At 32.1% G+C, this 17,512-nt stretch overlaps 2 protein-coding genes across 3 annotated transcripts; one reads left to right on the top strand and one right to left on the bottom strand.

Annotated features, from left to right (window-relative positions):
• Window positions 1-5,279: 5,279 nt before the first annotated feature.
• LOC112717986 (uncharacterized) lies at window positions 5,280-6,899 on the top strand. Its single transcript, XM_025769901.1, has 3 exons — window positions 5,280-5,607; window positions 5,701-5,834; window positions 6,831-6,899. Exons 1-3 carry the CDS (start codon window positions 5,280-5,282, stop codon window positions 6,897-6,899), a joined length of 531 nt encoding a protein of 176 aa, XP_025625686.1.
• A 1,490-nt stretch (window positions 6,900-8,389) lies between these two features.
• LOC112716650 (uncharacterized) lies at window positions 8,390-14,047 on the bottom strand. Of its 2 annotated transcripts, XM_025768600.3 has the most exons (13): window positions 13,765-14,047; window positions 13,392-13,596; window positions 12,340-13,272; window positions 11,560-11,672; window positions 11,339-11,458; window positions 11,144-11,231; window positions 10,661-10,752; window positions 10,460-10,564; window positions 9,624-9,733; window positions 9,414-9,501; window positions 9,295-9,330; window positions 9,085-9,181; window positions 8,390-8,723 (listed from the first exon to the last, which is right to left on the bottom strand). In XM_025768600.3, exons 3-12 carry the CDS (start codon window positions 13,184-13,186, stop codon window positions 9,098-9,100), a joined length of 1,683 nt encoding a protein of 560 aa, XP_025624385.1. In that variant the 5' UTR covers window positions 13,187-13,272; window positions 13,392-13,596; window positions 13,765-14,047; the 3' UTR covers window positions 8,390-8,723; window positions 9,085-9,097. The 2 variants fall into 2 exon arrangements, with proteins under 2 accessions (XP_025624385.1, XP_025624386.1); XM_025768601.3 differs by lacking the exon at window positions 13,392-13,596 and having other exon boundaries at window positions 13,765-13,997.
• Between the last annotated feature and the right edge of the window lie 3,465 nt (window positions 14,048-17,512).

Raw genomic sequence — 17,512 nt, 5'->3', positions numbered from 1 at the left:
TGAAAAGGGAATATGGGGTTCACATTTAGGGTGTGTTTGTGAAACACGTTGAAGAGGATAAAAGTACATTTCAATGTTTTGAACGCTATTTTTTTATGTTTGGCAACTTTTCTTCTTTGAATGCCAACGTGATTCTGCATCCCAAAAGCTTGTTCACTAGAAGCAAGAAATTATAGCTTCTACGTTTACTCATCCAACGTTTAGGTTTATTGCTAGTTATTATTAATTTTTTCATAATTTTTTCTAAATAAATACTGAGAATATTAAAATAATTATTCTAATTTTTGTGCACTGTTTACTATTTTAATTTTTTATAATACGTATTATTGTTCTTATTAGAAATGATAAATTAAATAAAAAATTAATTATAAATAATAATAAAAATATAACTTGTAAAAATTAGAGTCTAAAATAATAATAAAATAAGATTATTAAGAATACTTAAAAAGAGTACTAAAATATGTTATTTTATATATTATTTTTAATTTAATAAATAAATATTAATTTTTACTATAAAAAAAATATTTAAAAAGTTGTCAATTTTTATATGTTATTTTTAATTTCATAAATAAATATTAATTTTTATTATAATAATAAAAAATTATAATATACTAAAATAGAGTACTATAAAAAAATACTATATAAAAAATACTAAAAAATATAAAAAAATTAAATATATTAAAAAATAATATATAATTTAATATTATATTTTTTTAGTAATTAATTAATTATTTATCTAGAAGTGATTTTAACTAATATTATCCAAACAATATTTATTTTATCAAAATCAATTTTAGTAAAAATTACCAAACATAAATCATGTTGACACAAACTCACTTCTATCTAAAATCAATTCTATTCAAACTCTAGTTTGCCCAGCGTAAATCCAAACACACACTTAATCGTGGTGCCAACTAGTGTGATGCTTAACTGGAAACTGGATTTCTGAAATGGTGTCCTGCTTTCAAAATTTTAACTTACTTTCGGAATGCAAAGGAGCGAAAACATAAAAGACAAGGATGGTTGAAACCAAACTCATCACAAACACCATTATCAGACAATCTATCATCTCAAGAATAAGCTCATCAATTCATGATGTTTTAACTAAAAGAGTTTATAATAATAGAGGAAAGGTTGATCTTGCTTGAGACATCGAAAATAAATTGTTAAAAAATTAGGAAAATCACTATGATATGTATATACCATAACAAATTTATTAGGAAAGGTGGAATTAATTGATTTTAGATAATGATAGATCGAGTAACACTGTTATGCAAATTAAAATGAGAAAAATAGTGGTCAAGCTTTAAATTTGTCTTAAAAAGATATAAGATTACTTCTTGGATGTACAAAGATTTTGCAGTAACTTTTAACAGATGATAAAATCTCTCGCTTTTGGGTTAGGTTCTTCTTCGACCTCTTCCAATTCCGTAACACCTATTGCATTACACACCATCTCATTGTGATGAGTGTGCTTTCTAAGCTTACGATATTTTTCTTTACTTGAAAAAGATTTTTTACGTGGACTCCAAAATTAAACACGACCTTAATCGAGGTAAGAAGTACACGAAAAATCACCTTGGATTCACCTTAAACAACTTGCAATCAATGTATAGTTGTTTAGTAATTATCATCAACTAGGGTGAAATTTGTGCGATGCACGGAATGATCAGTGATGTAATTCTTCTTATATATTAATATTAATATATGTTATTTTTTTGCACATACTATAAAACTCGTGAAATTAGGATTTATTAATTAAGTAATGAGTGTCCTGACCCTAACCCTTTTACCCTAACTACCATTCACTTTTTAAAATTTAAATACAACACATGCATACAGGAAAAGAAAAAAGAAGAACGAAGAAGGGGCAACCGAATGCTGGCACCCCCTTTAAAAATCCAACCCTATCTCACTCCATTAGAGGGGATTGCAGTATGCAACCATTTTACGACCTGATATTAGCTTTTCGATGAATAAGTTACGTCAGTTCATGTCTCAACTATGTCAAGAGCACTTGCTTGCAGTGAAAAGAGTGTTTAGATACTTGGCATGTATTATTTAACTTCAATTTGTAATTTCATAAATGTTCTGATTTAAGGTTCTCTGGAGTCAACGTAAAAAAATTTTTCAAGTAAAAAAATACCATAAATCTAGAAAACACACTCATCACCTAATTCTTTAATTTATCTTTTTATCTTAGTCTAAGACGTTAGCTATTTTAATAAGCATATAAATTTATCCATTTTTAATTAAAAAGGGTTGTACCTATAGTTGAAAAGTTTTAGAAACCTATTTTTTAATGACACTAAAATTACCTCATTTAAAATTTTGTAATTCAAGTTATTCTTGTTGGAATATGAGGAGGTTAGTTTGCAATTTCATCTTGAACTTCCCTTTGGCTTGTCACAAAGAAGCTTACTTTGAGGCACCGAAATAAAGGCCAAAAGGTGGTCATAATCTAAAATGTTATACTTATATAGCCTTTTGTTTTCTTAGTTATGAAAAACAATATGGATGAGACCCAAAGCAGCTTTCCATCTAAGAACAACTCCAATGCATGAGTGTTAATTCTATTTTTTCTGACAAAAAGAGATCCTAACCGTTGGAGAAAAAGAGAAGAAAGTCCCACACGATTTTTAAGAGGAATCAGGCCCTCAGGAACTTTGAAATGGCCAATAATAACTTGTCAAATGGCAAGTTATTATTTAAATAAATAATTATATAAAATTTTAATTAATTATATTAAATAATTATATAATAATAAATAATTATATTAAATAATTGAATAATAATTAATTTAGTAATAATTATAATAAATAAATCGTAATTAATTTATTAATAATTAAAATAATTAATTAGATTAAATAATTAAATTTTTATTTAATTAATAATTTATATTAATTATTTATGTCATAATTAATGTTGAATATTATTTATATTATTATATTAAATTAGTCGTTGCAAAATTAGCCGTTGGAAACTAGCCGTTACTATGTTACCGTTATTATTAATAAATTAATATTTTGCTACTCTATATATACCACTTAGATACACTTCTATTTTCACACTTTCTACTACTCTTCTTCATCTTCTTCCAAGTTTACGAAATCAAAGTTCTGCTAATATTATTTTTTGTTCGGAAAAATTGATCCAAACCAACTCAACTCTTTCTTCAATTACTTACAAAACTTTTCTCAAATTCTAAATACCCAACAATCTCAAACCTCAAACTCTCAAGTTCCAAATCAAAACGTCACACTACCGAATACATTTCAAAATCTAAATCCACAAAATCTTTCTAATTTCAATTTTCAAGCTCCTTATAATAATCAATTTCTTATATTCCAACCGCAAAATCAAAATTCACAAACACCACATTTTCATTTTCATCCATATTTAACCCCTCTATCGAAAATGTTACTCCAACTTCCTTGCCGTTTCTAACTCAGTTCAGTGCATCAAGACATAACTCATCTGGTGTTGGTGGCTCTTCTAACCCATCCTCTCAGACTCCTATACAATCTAGTCCAAATTCGCAATATTCAGATTTTGCCAACCCTCGTGGATTAGATGCTATCGACCTCAATGATGATGATATTGAAGATCGGAGACAAGATAGTATTCAACACTAGCATTAGAAAGAGGATGAGATGTTGATCAATGCATGGTTAAATGTTTCAACTGACCCTATAGTTGGTATCGATCAAAAGGGGAAAATATTTTGGAGTTGAATTCATAGTTACTGTGTAGAATTTTGCTCTGACATGACAAGGGGGTAGTTGCATGTAAGAAACGATGGTATAAGATCAACAAGGCTGTTGCACAATTTGCTGGTTGCTACGATCAAGCTAGTCGAAACATAAGGAGTGGTTCGAACGCTGATGATATAAAGGAGTTGGCCTATAAACTTTATTCCACAAATTATGGTCAAAAATTCACTTATTGAAACATGCTTAGGTTGGAGCAAAAATGGAGAATTCAACTACCTACACAGAGTGACGGCTCAAAGAGAACCAAGGTTAGTGCAACTGGAGCATACTCATCCTCATCAAACCCAGAAACACCATTGGCTGACGAACCCAGTGTGGATTCTCCCGTTTGCCCACAAGGATCAAATAAGAGCAAGCGAAAAGGTAAGAGAAAAGCACAAATATCTGAAGATTTTAGCGAAAAAAATCATCGGTTGTTAAAAAATTATCTCTCATCGAAGATATTAAGAATGTTAGAGAAAAGAAACTAATGGATAGGGAAAAAAAGAGAAGAGGAGAGGGAACATAGAGCAAAGATTATGGCAATCAAAGAGAAGGAGTTACAAATTCAAGCGGCAATGAAAGAAAAAGAATTACAAGCTCAAGCGGCAATGAAAGAACAAGAATTAAAAACTCAGAGGTATATTAAAGAAATGGAAGAACAAGAATTAAAAACTCAGAGGTATATTAAAGAAATGGAGATAAATGCAAAAGAAAGGGAAATGGAAAGGATGGCCAAGGAAAGGGAAAGGGAAATGGATATGCAAATACTTAATGCTGATACGTCTACAATGAGTGAAAAACTATGAGCTCTTCATAAAATTGCATGTGAGAAAATAATCGCCAAGTGGTTTACTTAATGGTTCCTTGTATTCGTAGAGTTATGTAGTATGTTCTTATTTTTATTGCGTATTACTGGTATGTGATGAAGTTTGTTTTATTTATTTCTGATGTAATTTTTTAAATTAGTCTATATTATTGTGCCATTATTGTTCATGAAAGTGACCGTTACAAAACTAGCCATTGCAAAACTAGCCGTTGCAAAACTAACCATTAAGTAGCCGTTGTAAAACGAGCCCTTGCAAAACTAGCCGTTGCAAAACTAACCATTGCAAAACTAGCCGTTAAGTAGCCGTTGTAAAACTAGCCATTGAGGAGTAGGTACTTATTGCAGACACACTTACAAATATCAACTATCAATGACTCTGTAACTCCACTTCAACTCTTGTTTCTCACCTCGAAAGAGAACTAAAAATTATATTTCTAGATATGGCTAGAAATTTTGATGATATGTTTAATGAGGCTTTGTATGGCAAAAGAAGACGGCAAGATAACACACTCATAGATAATTGGATCGATGGGTGTTTACTCGAAGATTCAGAAGAAGAAGATATCGATAGAAGCTTTATCCCAACTCTTTGTAGATGGATCAACAGAGATCGAGAAGCAGGACATGATTGCCTTTTCCAATATTACTTTGCAGATAAACCGGTGTATAATGCTGACATTTTTCGACGGAGATTTTGAATGAGAAGACATGTGTTCCTTCGGATAGTAGACGCTCTCTTAAACGTCTATCCGTATTTTCAACAGAGGATTGATGCAGCTGGAAGAAGAGGCTTGTCACCACTCCAAAAATGTACCGCTGCGATATGGATGTTAGCATATGGCGTAGCAGCTGATGCTGTTGATGATTATGTGTGCATAGACGAGAGCACTACAATTAAATGCTTGGAAAAATTTGTTGAAGTTGTCATTTCGGCGTTCGAGGACGAATACTTGCGAAAACCAAATCCAAATGACGTACGACGCCTGCTACAAATGGCAGAGGGTCGTGGCTTTCTTGGCATGTTGGGTAGCATTGACTGCATGCATTGGCAATAGAAAAATTGTCCAAAGGCGTGGAAAGGTATGTACATGAGTGGTTATCGTGGGATTGTAACCATAGTACTTGAGGTTGTAGTATCTTCAGACCTTTGGATATGGCATGCGTTCTTTGGAGTTTCTGGTTCAAATAATGATATCAATGTGTTAGATCGTTCTCCAATGTTCGATGATATTCTAAATGACCGTGTTTCGGAGGTAAATTATACTATTAATGGTAATAATTATACTATGGGATACTATTTAGCAGATGGTATTTATCCTGAATGGGCCACATTTGTCAAATCAATCTCAAAGCCACAAGGAGAGAAACGCAAGTTATTTGCACAATACCAAGAAGGGCAAAGAAAAGATGTGGAGCGAGCATTCGGAGTGTTGCAAACATGCTTTGCAATTATACGTGGTCCAGCTCGCTTTTGGGAAAAGAAGAAGCTTGCCAACATAATGAGAGCTTGTATTATATTGCATAATATGATTGTTGAGGATGAAAGAGACACTTATGCAGGAAATTTTGCTCAAGGCTTAGAGTATGATGATGTCGAAAATGGCTTATCACAACCTCAGCTGGGAGAAGAAGATTTTCCACCATACCATCAATTTCTCCAAAAAAATGCCCAACTTCGAAATAGACAGCAGCATAGACAATTGAAAGAGGACTTGATTGAACACATATGGCAATCACAATGCTTGTCGTCAACTATAGAGCTTAATTATATTTTTTTCTGTATTAAGTAATTTTACAAATTAGTGTAATCCCAAATTATATATTGTGTATTATTGTTATATATGAATTTATTTAATATTAATATCTTTTAATAGTGAATTATCTTTAAATTTATAAATTTAAATTATATTATTGAAAAAAATTAATTACATTAATTTTAAGTATTTTAATTAATTAATTAAGTAGGACCACAATAGGGACTAAAGTTAGTTCATCCTAATGGAGAAGAAAAAGATGCTTTGAGTTTCTATTTATTGTTTATGACACAAAAGTTGAGGTGAAATTACTTTTTATGACAAATAGATCATAAATAAAAACTGAGATGAGTTTTATACTGAAAACTGTCTAAGAGCCTTCCTCTTTTTGAAACATACATCCGAATGTGGCAGTACTCTGGATTGGGCCATTTCGGATCTTACTTTTGTTATCCCTTACATTGGTTTGTGACTTGTCATGATTCCTTCTGTTAGTCTCTTGCGGCTGCTTCGAAAACTCTACGCACTGCAAAAAAAATGTTGTTGCCCGAGTTATTCAACTAAAAGAAGTCGGCGAATCGGGTGTCCTTGCTTCACTTATTTCTAATGTTATTATCTTTAGTAGTTAGTACATAATCTGTTACCAAGCTTGCTTCTTGTCCTCCCGTTGCAGTTGCCTAGTGATCTGTTGGTTAGCTATAATTCGACTCAGGAAAAACTATAAATTAGAATCCCGTTAAAACTAAATACACACATACTATATGAAGAGTATATGGAGAGTACATGTTTTACTCTTCTAACGAATTTATCCTATAAAATCAAATAACTACGTGTCAATTCAGATGAACACAGGAATCTCTCCGCAAATCTCTCTAAAGAAGAGCACTAAAGAGCAGTTATCACCCACTAACAGCTCCACAATATTAGACTCACTAAGTAACCGTCTGTAGCACAACAATTCTATAAATATATCCACTCCTGACATGAAAGAGGTACGTTATTCATTCTGAATAACTCATATTTATCTTCTACTCTTACTAACTTGAGCGCCCAACGCCGCGTCCTTACAAGAAGACGAGGTTCCTTCCTTCCTCTCACTCCCAAAAAAAGTAAGTTCAAGCACTAGCACCCCGGAATTCACTTCCACACAGGAACACCTAATTTATTAGAAGAACCAGTATTTCTCATTATAGATCTTGGCGTCTCGAGAATTCTTGCCATCTTTATTTCTAGCTCTGGGTCGTGATTTATCAATGCTAAGCTAAGAGAAGGGCAAGAAAAGCAACGCAAGGAACCTTTCTTGTAAACCAAGTCAATTAGTGGACCTCCTTAATATAAACCAAGTCATTTCTCTTTCTGAGGGTTTAGTTTCATGACTTCATCTTCCTCTTCTCTATTTCACCATTTTCACCTTCCATATCAAAGACTCATTTCTCTTTCTCTTTTACTACATTTTCAATTTTCTTCGATATATTCGGATGATTTCTTTTGATTTCCTTGTTAACTAGATTGTCCAATAATGTAATTTCCATGCGATATAAAACTTGCTCCTGTCATTTATAATATTTTCAAACTTCAGGGGAAACACTGTGAAGGCCATCGTAAAGGGAATCAAAGTACATTTCCTCAATAGAATCAATATTATTTTGGTGCAAGCAGTTGTCGGAAACTCCAGACGTTGTGTTGGACTGTTGGTGAATATTAAGTGACCTCGAAATAACGAAAGGTTGCGTATCAATCCTTATAGATACGTTACATTATCCTACCTTCCGTGTCTACGAACGCTGTTTCACATGTACCAAATTCCTTTCAACAAAGTGATAAAAAAAAAATATGCAGCAATTTATTTTTAAGGACCACAGTGCAAGCTAGATGGCATGGTTTACAGAGGAAAGAAAATAAGGGGAAAAAAGAAACAAAGTTCACGGAGAAAACAAGGGCAAAAGCGAAACACGAATATTAATGTAAAATTTAAACAACTAAATTTTCAAATTAAAGGAGTGATTTACATATTAGTCATATGCAGTAAATTACTATTTTGCTTAGTGAAGTTATTTTGATTAAGAGTAAAATTTTAAATTAATCACCAACAATATCTGAATTGGACAATTTTGTTTCTCTAAGTTTGAAATCTCTAATCATGCACATTATGGAACAAAAACGTTTCTCAGAATTTGAAAATGATAAATTCATCCTCACCATTCTCTGACAGGTGACTGGACAAATTCATTCGACAGAAAACAAAGATTAGGTTTAGCCAGAGATCAGAAGAAAATCAAATCAGCACCTTAGACTAAAAAAAAAATAAAGTAAAAAAAAAATCAACTGTTCCTTTGTGGTTCCCCTCAGTCTCGGACTAAAATATCTGCATCAGCAGAAGATCATGGCCTGCAAGCAAAATTAGATGTTACTGATGGCAAATTAGAGCAACTAGCTTTAATTATTAACTTTTACCCCTGATAATAATGTCCAAAGTCACTAAAGGAAGTTCTTAATCACTTAGGACTATAATTTCTATTTTTCCATTAGCTAACTTAAGATTAATATAGTAGAAATTTTTAAACATTTTTGCTTTAATAAATGCATAATAAATATATTAGAAACTTAAACTTTATATATTTTTATTTTTTTATAAAAACTTTTTTAATTGTAATTTTAACATATGCCCTACATGTTAAGAAAACCATTAACAATAAAAAGAAACCGTTAATTTCTCCTAACATGATGTGTGTAGAATAAAAATATTCACCTTGTGATATGTATTATACTTTGACAAATCTAGCTATATTGGCAAGAACTGTTCTTAAGCTTCGGATACCTGCTCCAGATTTTGAGCTTACCATCATCTGCAATAGACAAAAGACAGTGAAGAGATAACTTACCTCCAAGTTCCAACGATATTATATGAAAAAAAAAGGGGGGGAGAGAAGTATGAAGAAATCTGCAGAAAGAAGTTTACCAGAGGCTGAACTACAGACTTGTTCTGCAGGAGGCTCTGTGGACAAGCCAAAAAGAAACTTTCAATCTCCAAAAAGGATAACATTGACTTTCAGACTGAATGATAGTTTTGAATATTACCTCTTCAATTTGTGTGGCCCGGCGTGCCACATCGATTGGGAAAACTGTGTCTGTCTTGGTTAATACTATCTGGTATTTAGTTTTTGATCTGGGTTGATATCACTCATCAAATAAATTTAAGCATATGGACATGTACCATTTGGTGTTATATGAACACATATTAAGCCATGCTTCTATGTGTGAGGCACGAATTGAACAAGTGTGTTGTACCTTTCCATTAATTCAATCAGTTCATAATCTCTTGCCTTCATACCCCATTTCGTGTCAATCAAAAGGCACACGCGTTTGAGTCCAACTCTTGTGGAAACATACTCCTTCACCTACAATTAACCAGTGCTTTTAATATAACAAGGAAAAGACAAACATGATTTCAATACCCTGCTTGGTGCACTTAACTGTAAAGCTGAAAGCAGCATATGAATGCAAGACATTTATAGTTTAGATTTAGAGCACACAAAATCAGTCGCATAAGTCTATTTTACTTATCCTACTAATATAACAGTTATGAACTGGTAGGCCACTGATAAGACCCCAATGGTAGGAAGGCCAATTAAGGGATTTAACAAAGTTTATTGGAGGAAAACAGACAGAAAAAAAGAGAAAATAGGAGGTCACGACCGTAAATAACAAGAATTGAGTCTTAGTAGGACAGATTGCCCAGATAGAAGGGGGCAGATCTGACGTACCTAGTTACCTTTATGGTAGTACACTTTAATTTTAAGTTTTATGAAAGGATTGAGTTCTGGACTGCTTAGAGCTTCTTTATACTCTAGCTTGTTACCTAATTCCAGCTATATCTCTATTTGTCATTTCTTCTTTATTTCCCTGAATTGAGGAGCTTTTGATCATCTCTTCAGAGTATTAAAATAAGAAAATTACTCTAGTTCTATTCGTTGTTGAGTTGTTTCTGTTTTGCCTTAACAGTGTTCTATCAATTTCTCATGCTAGCTGCCATGACCTAAACAGACAAGCATGTGTGGTATGATTGCACTTGTGAGGATTTAAGACATGAACACTAAAAGATAAAATAAAATCTGTGAACTTACAAGCTCTTCCCAAGCTTCTTTGACTTCTTCTTTTGCATATGCAAATCCATATCCTGGCAAATCAACTAAACAAAGCTTCTTTCCCAATTGGAAGAAGTTAATTGTCTGCATAAAATTCATTATTAGATCAACAAAATATTCAAAATTTTGATACCTATCTTTTGAATTGCCATACATGACAACTTTTAAGAGCATAGTCACCTGGGTAAGGCCAGGCTTGTCTGACGTTCGTACAACCCCCCACTGTCTAGTGAGTGCATTAAGAAGTGATGACTTCCCAACATTTGACCTTCCTGGTAACAAGAACATAAATCAAAATAATATCATTGTACTTGTCTCTTGAGACATCTATGTTAAGAACTACCCTGAAATATTTGTTATTATTGCACCAACACTCAATAAGAATAACCAAATTACTTTTAGTTAAATTTTTGTTGTTATTATAATAATTAGTTAATTAGTTAATTACATAATAATAAGCACATCAAACAACTTTACAAAGTCGAAGGTTTTTTTTATCAAAGATACAGCAAAGATAAAAACAGATAAGAAAAGGAACTAGAAACAAGATAAAAGTTACCTAGTAACCAATTGAATGCAACAGTGCAATAAAATAATAGAAGTGAACCAAGAAAAACAAAGAGACAAATAAATAGAGATGAATTGATGTTTGCTCAATCCTACCAGCAAATGCAATCTCTGGCAGATTAGGAGCCGGAAATGATGATGAGGCTTTTGCGGCAGCAAAAAATTCCAATTTATTCCTAAAAGCCTGTTGCAGGTAATCAGCATCGAATGTCAGCGTTGAACAAACTACTTATGAGTGTCTTTAATAATTCTACAAGTATATTATGTCAAATGCATTAAGCAGTCGCATACATTTTCTTCAATTCTCTCTCTTTCCGAACTGCTGGAGAAGGGAATATTGTCTAATGGCGCAGAAAGATCTATGTTATAGCCTGCCCTTTTTAAGTCAATCAAACGTCTCCTCCCCAAAAGCTGCAAATAATAACCATTGTTCAAGCAATCAAAATACATTCATAGCAACAATGAATGAACAACATAATCAACACAACCATATCCCTACTCATACAAATTACATTTTGTTCCACAAAAGAAAGTATTTCAGGGGTAGGCTGTATCGCACGGAATTGGGCATTCTTGGACATCTGATGTTCTTCCTCACATTCTTTTTTCTTCACTTCTTTACTTCCTGAAATTACTTTGGGTATCAAAAGGGAAGTCCTCAAAGCACTCATGTAAATCATAGAAACACATTCGAGAAAAACAATAAGTAATTATGGGTGTTCCACAGACAAATATTACAGGAAGTTGGTCTGAGCCCCAAACAGAAACATAGAACTCCACCTTCTTGATCATTCCTTTGTAGCTTCTAGATTGAAACACAAAAACAAAGACAGTCTACACAAAGCAGATGTTAAGCATGGAGTCTCAACCTTCAACCTCATTCAGGACAAACATATAATTGATTCATTGGCACCGCTGAATTCCTAGCATGTTGTTCTTAGTTCATGTGTAAGTCCTCGGATATACTTAGTTTAAATGTAATAAACCTAATATTTTCCTCAATGGAGAAGGCATAGATGTCCACGTTCTTCAAAAAAACTAAGACTGTACAAACTATAAAAAAAAAACAAAGTGGGTGTAGTGGAAATCTGGGTTTGACATTTATGCTCATGGAAAAGGAGAGGTTGCATAAAATCATTAGGGAAACATAAAATCATTATCAAACCTTTATTAATCACCAGTATATTACTGGAAATTTTAGAGATCCTAATGCAAATATGCAATCTAAATAAAACAAAGAACAACAGGCAAACAGCATATATTATACAAAGAGAGGAATATAAGTTACCTACCATCAATACCAATGCCATCATCTAGTCTCTTGTTTGAGATATCATTCGGGTCAATCTTGATTATCCTTTTCTTCTTCTTTGGCTTAATGTCTTGTGTCTCGGCATCATCATCACCCTCCAACCCTGCTTTATCTTGGGCTTTCTTCTTGCCAGAACTCAGAGGAGATGCAACCTTTAGGCTTTTCTCCTTGCTCACTTCAGATTTCTTTTCTCTATTTTTCTTCAATAAACCACTACCATAATCATCCTCCTTCACATTCCCTTTCAGTTTCGTAGCCAATACAACACTCTCCTTGCCCATAGCCTTTCGACTCAAATTCTTTGCTTCAGACCCGGCACTGTCCCTTTGTTTACCTTGAACCCACATCCTCCCCCCATTGGTCGAACTCCTCAGTCCAACAACTTCATCTTTCAACTTCCGATCACTCCCTCTCTTCAACGAGCCTTTCTTCTTCGATGCTGCTACGCCATTCAAAACCTTCCCATTCTCAACCACTACCTCACTATCCTTAGTTTTAAATTTCTCTTCTTCCTTACCATAAATTCTCTTCTTCCTTCCACTGTCCTTAGTTTTTAATTTCTCTTCTTCCTTACCATAAATTCTCTTCTTCCTTCCACCGTCCTTCCCACTATAATCCAAAGTTCTCACATTTCTTCTCACACCAAATCCTTCTTCACCTCCTTTGAACTTCACCCTTTCCTTCAATTTCCCAGTAAATCCACCATTTCCATTTTTAGCTTCAAAAGAACCCTCATTTCTTTTAGTTCTCCCAGAATTTCTTGAAGTTTTTCCAACTAGCTTAGCCTTTTTCTTGAGCTTAAGCCTTAAGCTTGCCTCACTAGACATTCTACCCAAGGATGTCAAACTTGCAACTCTAAGTAAATTAGCGGAGATCACCTTGAGTCAACTTGTAGAACATAAGAGTTTACCTCCTGTTTTAAATATTTATAAAATACAAAAAAGTAAATAAATATATATATTAGTACTACGAAAGAAACATTTCATATAGAAATTTTACACAAATATAAGCCGTCTAAGTTAACAATGTTACCACAAAGCACATAGTCAAAACAGAAGTTCTCTTGTGCTGCAGTGCATTCAAATCCTTCACAATTAGATTACAACAATTCATGATTAAGCAATCTAAGTTCAGATTCTGATATAACAATTAAAAGTTCTATTTCCTGGTGCATTCTCAGACATCCTGAAAAATGTCCAACACTCAAACCAACTCAGAATCATTCGGTAGCCACAACCTACAATCATCAACAGAGTAACAGCCATAGCAGAGAATCAATTATCAAATTACTAACACTAACAGAGTAACAGACTAAGCGACAAACATGTAACAAACTAACAGCCACAACTAAATGCTATTTCTAATTCTGAAAGAGATATAATGGAGCTGGAGAGTGAAAATGTACCCGAAGGAAAGAGAGAGGAAGCGGCAGAAACGGCGGAGCAGAAGCAGAGGCGAATGGCGGAGAAGAACAGGCGAAGACTGATCGCCACCGACCAGTAACTTAGCAAACACGACGTCGAACGTGAGGGGAAGGAGCAGAAGCAGCAGCGGCGGCGCCGAGCACAGAAAGAGCGGAGGCCGGAGAGTTTTTCTGAGAGTTTAGGAATAGAGTGTGACTGTGTGAGAGAGGGGATTAGGAGAAAAAAGGGGCTTTTGGTAAAAACCAAAAAGAAAATATTACTGTCACTAAAACAACGTCGTTTTAAGTTTTATTTATTTAAAAGGTAAAGTATTAATTTTGACCATGAAGTTTGCTAAAAAAATTTAAAAATATTTGTGAGTTTTATATTTTATTTAAATTTTATTCTAAATTTTTTTATTTGTATTAAATATATTTTTAATAATTAATTTTTTAAAAATTAATGACTAATTTAACAATATACAAACCTTTTTTTAATATCACCAAAAAAAAGGATATTCTTCGATATAAATAAGTAGAACAAATACAAAATTTTGACTCTAATTATTAAACAATATTATTGAATTAATTCTAAATTTTTTAAAAATTTAACCGCCATGAATATACTATATACAAATCATAAATTTTTACGATAAAATTAAAATAAAATAAAATTTAAAAAAAAAGATAAACTTTAAAAATAAAAAAATATATTTTATTTTTATTTAAATAATGCGAGAATTTTACCAAATCTAAATCTTTATTAGTTTATTATATTATTAACGAATAATGTTAAAAAATTACTTAATATTATTTATAAATTAAGGGTTTAAATTTTATATATTTTTATTTGATTTAGAATTTTTTTATATTTTTTTAAATTAATTTTAACATCTATAATCATATAAAAAATAATTTAATATTATTTATAATAATATTATTTTTTCTAATTTTATTTAGTTATTTTTTTATTATTTTTTAATTAATTTTTATCCTTATTGTTATATAAAAATATTTTAATATATTTTAAATTCACATAACAAAATTGTTAGTGTAATTAATTTATATTATTTTATATCATATTTTTTAATAATATAAAACATAAAAATATAATTCACTGTCACATAAATACTCAATAAAGTAAATTAATTAACAAAATATTTAAAAATAGATAATTTTATATTTTATTAGACATAAAATTATAAAAAAATATAAAAAATTATAAAAATTGAGATAATTCTTTTATTTAAAAGTATTTTTTAATTTTTTTAATTAAAAATCTAATTATAATTATATTTATTATCAAATATATAACATTATATCTGATTATATAAAATTTTAATTTTCGACCTCTCCACTCTTAGATTTCTGGATTCGTCTTTGTCCGTCGCCACCACCACTATCGTCGTCGTTGCTGCTGCCGCTGCCACCATCTTCTTCTTCTTCTTCTTTTTCCTCCTCCTCCTTCTCCTCCTCCATATGTTCCTTCTTTCTTCTTTCTTTTTCAACGTCTTGTTGTTGTTGTTATTTAATTTCTTTTTCTTTGTGCATTGAATGTATCTTTTTTATTGAGTGAAATTGAAAAAGTACAAATGCTCTTTTATATTATTTTTCTATACTCAATATTTGTGTGCTATCTGTATGAATTTGCATGTTATGTTGAACAAAAATATGTGCTATGTTTAAATATTTGTGTTGTAATGAACTAGAATTTGTTTAATGATTTCTGACAAAATAGTGTGAGTTACCAGGCTATTAGCTTCGAATTTCGATTATCTTGTGTTGTTTTTTTATACTCAGATATTTGTGTGCTATTGTATATTTTTTTTGTTTTTTTCTTAATTATGGTTATTTATAATGTTCTTAGTTTTCTTAATTGAGTTGTTTGAAAAATTAGTGTTATTCTATGATTCTGATTTTTGTGCTATATATGTGAATTTGTGTGCTATGCTAAACAAAAATATATGATACGCTTAAATATTTATGTGCTATAATAAACAAGAATTTGTTTAATGATATCTGTCAATTAGTGTAAGCTACCAAGCTATTAGCTTTGATTACTTGTGTGCTGTGAAAATGAAAGAGTGTGTTATTTCATTTTATTTGATTTACACATGTGATGTGGTACGGTGTAACATAACTCAATAAAAGAATATACACATAAATTTTGTTGTCGCAAAATTTGTAGCAAAATTTGTGTGCTGTGCTTCAAAAATTTGTGTGTTATGATTCGAAAATTTGTGTCTTATGTGCAAAAATTTGTGTGTTATATTGTTAAGTTTATATTACTTTTCTAATTTGTGTGTGTTATACTTCAAAAATTTGTGTGCTGCAGAAAGTGTAGAAATACTCGTATATGTAGTGCAAGCTCTTTGAATTGTGCGCTTATAGAGCATTGGAGCACGTGTCACACGTTTCATTTTTAGAGTGATTTTTATTGTAGTTGGGTTAACTTGGTTGGACTTAGTTACCAAAATCAAGTGTACATGTAGCATCACTCTACCTGTACCACTCTATCACTCTAATCTTTATCTCTAGCCGTAAAGCAAAAGATAAGAAAGTACTACGACAGTTCTAAAGCTTATATATTAATATGTATAGAAGAAAATAATAATACTAGAATCCCGATGAAAAAATAAAGCTCAAAAATAGAGATACAAAGCACGTAATGTTCATACGAACTAACTATAGGTGTAAAGGTGCAAGAGATAACATAATACATATAGAAATCAAGATAAGTATATATATGATATACAAAAGAAAACGAGTCACAGTCTACAGAATTTAGGCCAGCTAGCTCAAATAGAAATATAATAGAATTTTTGAAATAAAATAGCAACATCCTAACTCTCAAAGTAAGCCTCTAACGCAATTAATGCAATATACAAAAGAGAGACTGTAACTACATCAAAATAACCAAAAGACCAACAGATAAAAGAGATCATCTGCCCCGTCACCGTTCCGCAAACTCACCGAGATGGGTTGCGACCTGCATTTGAAAAACAACAACAACATATGGTATGAAAACTAAGGGTTCTTAGTATGGTAACAGTACCCAACAGAAAAGATATAAGGTTTCGGGACGCCAAAGACAATCCTAGAACTTCACACCGATACAAGATTCAAACTTAAAGAAATATATAACTTAAACCAATAATAGGGCAAACTAACTTAAGGAATTTGTAACTAACATAAACACCGCTGTCCCACAACCTTCACCAACCTATCATCCATGAGATCCTATCGCCACCGCCTACCAAGTCTCCTCAATCTCAGCAGAAAAAATACAAATAATGCATGCAAGTAAAACACAAGTAGTATACATTTATAGCAAGTCTTCAAGAAGCAAGTAAGTATATTATACATTTAGGCACAGGATGCAAGTAAGCATTAAGCAAAACAAACAAACATATAGAAGATGCACATGATAAATGCTTGTCCTATTGGTCGTGATATCACTTGTCGATTTTCAACTGCTAACCCGACACATCCCCTCGAGATGTAGCCTTACAGTCACGAATAATTGGTACCCCAGGGATATAGTACCCGGCACACTATCCAGGGATATAATGCTCGACACACTCTTGAAACCCGAAAGGATACGAGCGGAATACTCAGCCTAAAACCTCACATCTCAACGTAAGCAAGATTAACCATCGTCCTTACTCCTTACAGCAGTGCCGCGACCTCGACAACCAGGATTAACCACTGTCGTTGCCAAGCGCATAACGACTCATCAATTTCAATATAT

This window comes from Arachis hypogaea, chromosome 10 (assembly GCF_003086295.3).
Source record: "Arachis hypogaea cultivar Tifrunner chromosome 10, arahy.Tifrunner.gnm2.J5K5, whole genome shotgun sequence".
In the NCBI taxonomy this organism is placed as follows: Eukaryota; Viridiplantae; Streptophyta; class Magnoliopsida; order Fabales; family Fabaceae; genus Arachis; species Arachis hypogaea.
The sequence above is the reverse complement of the archived record's forward strand: the minus strand, read 5'-3'. Positions and strand labels throughout refer to the sequence as shown.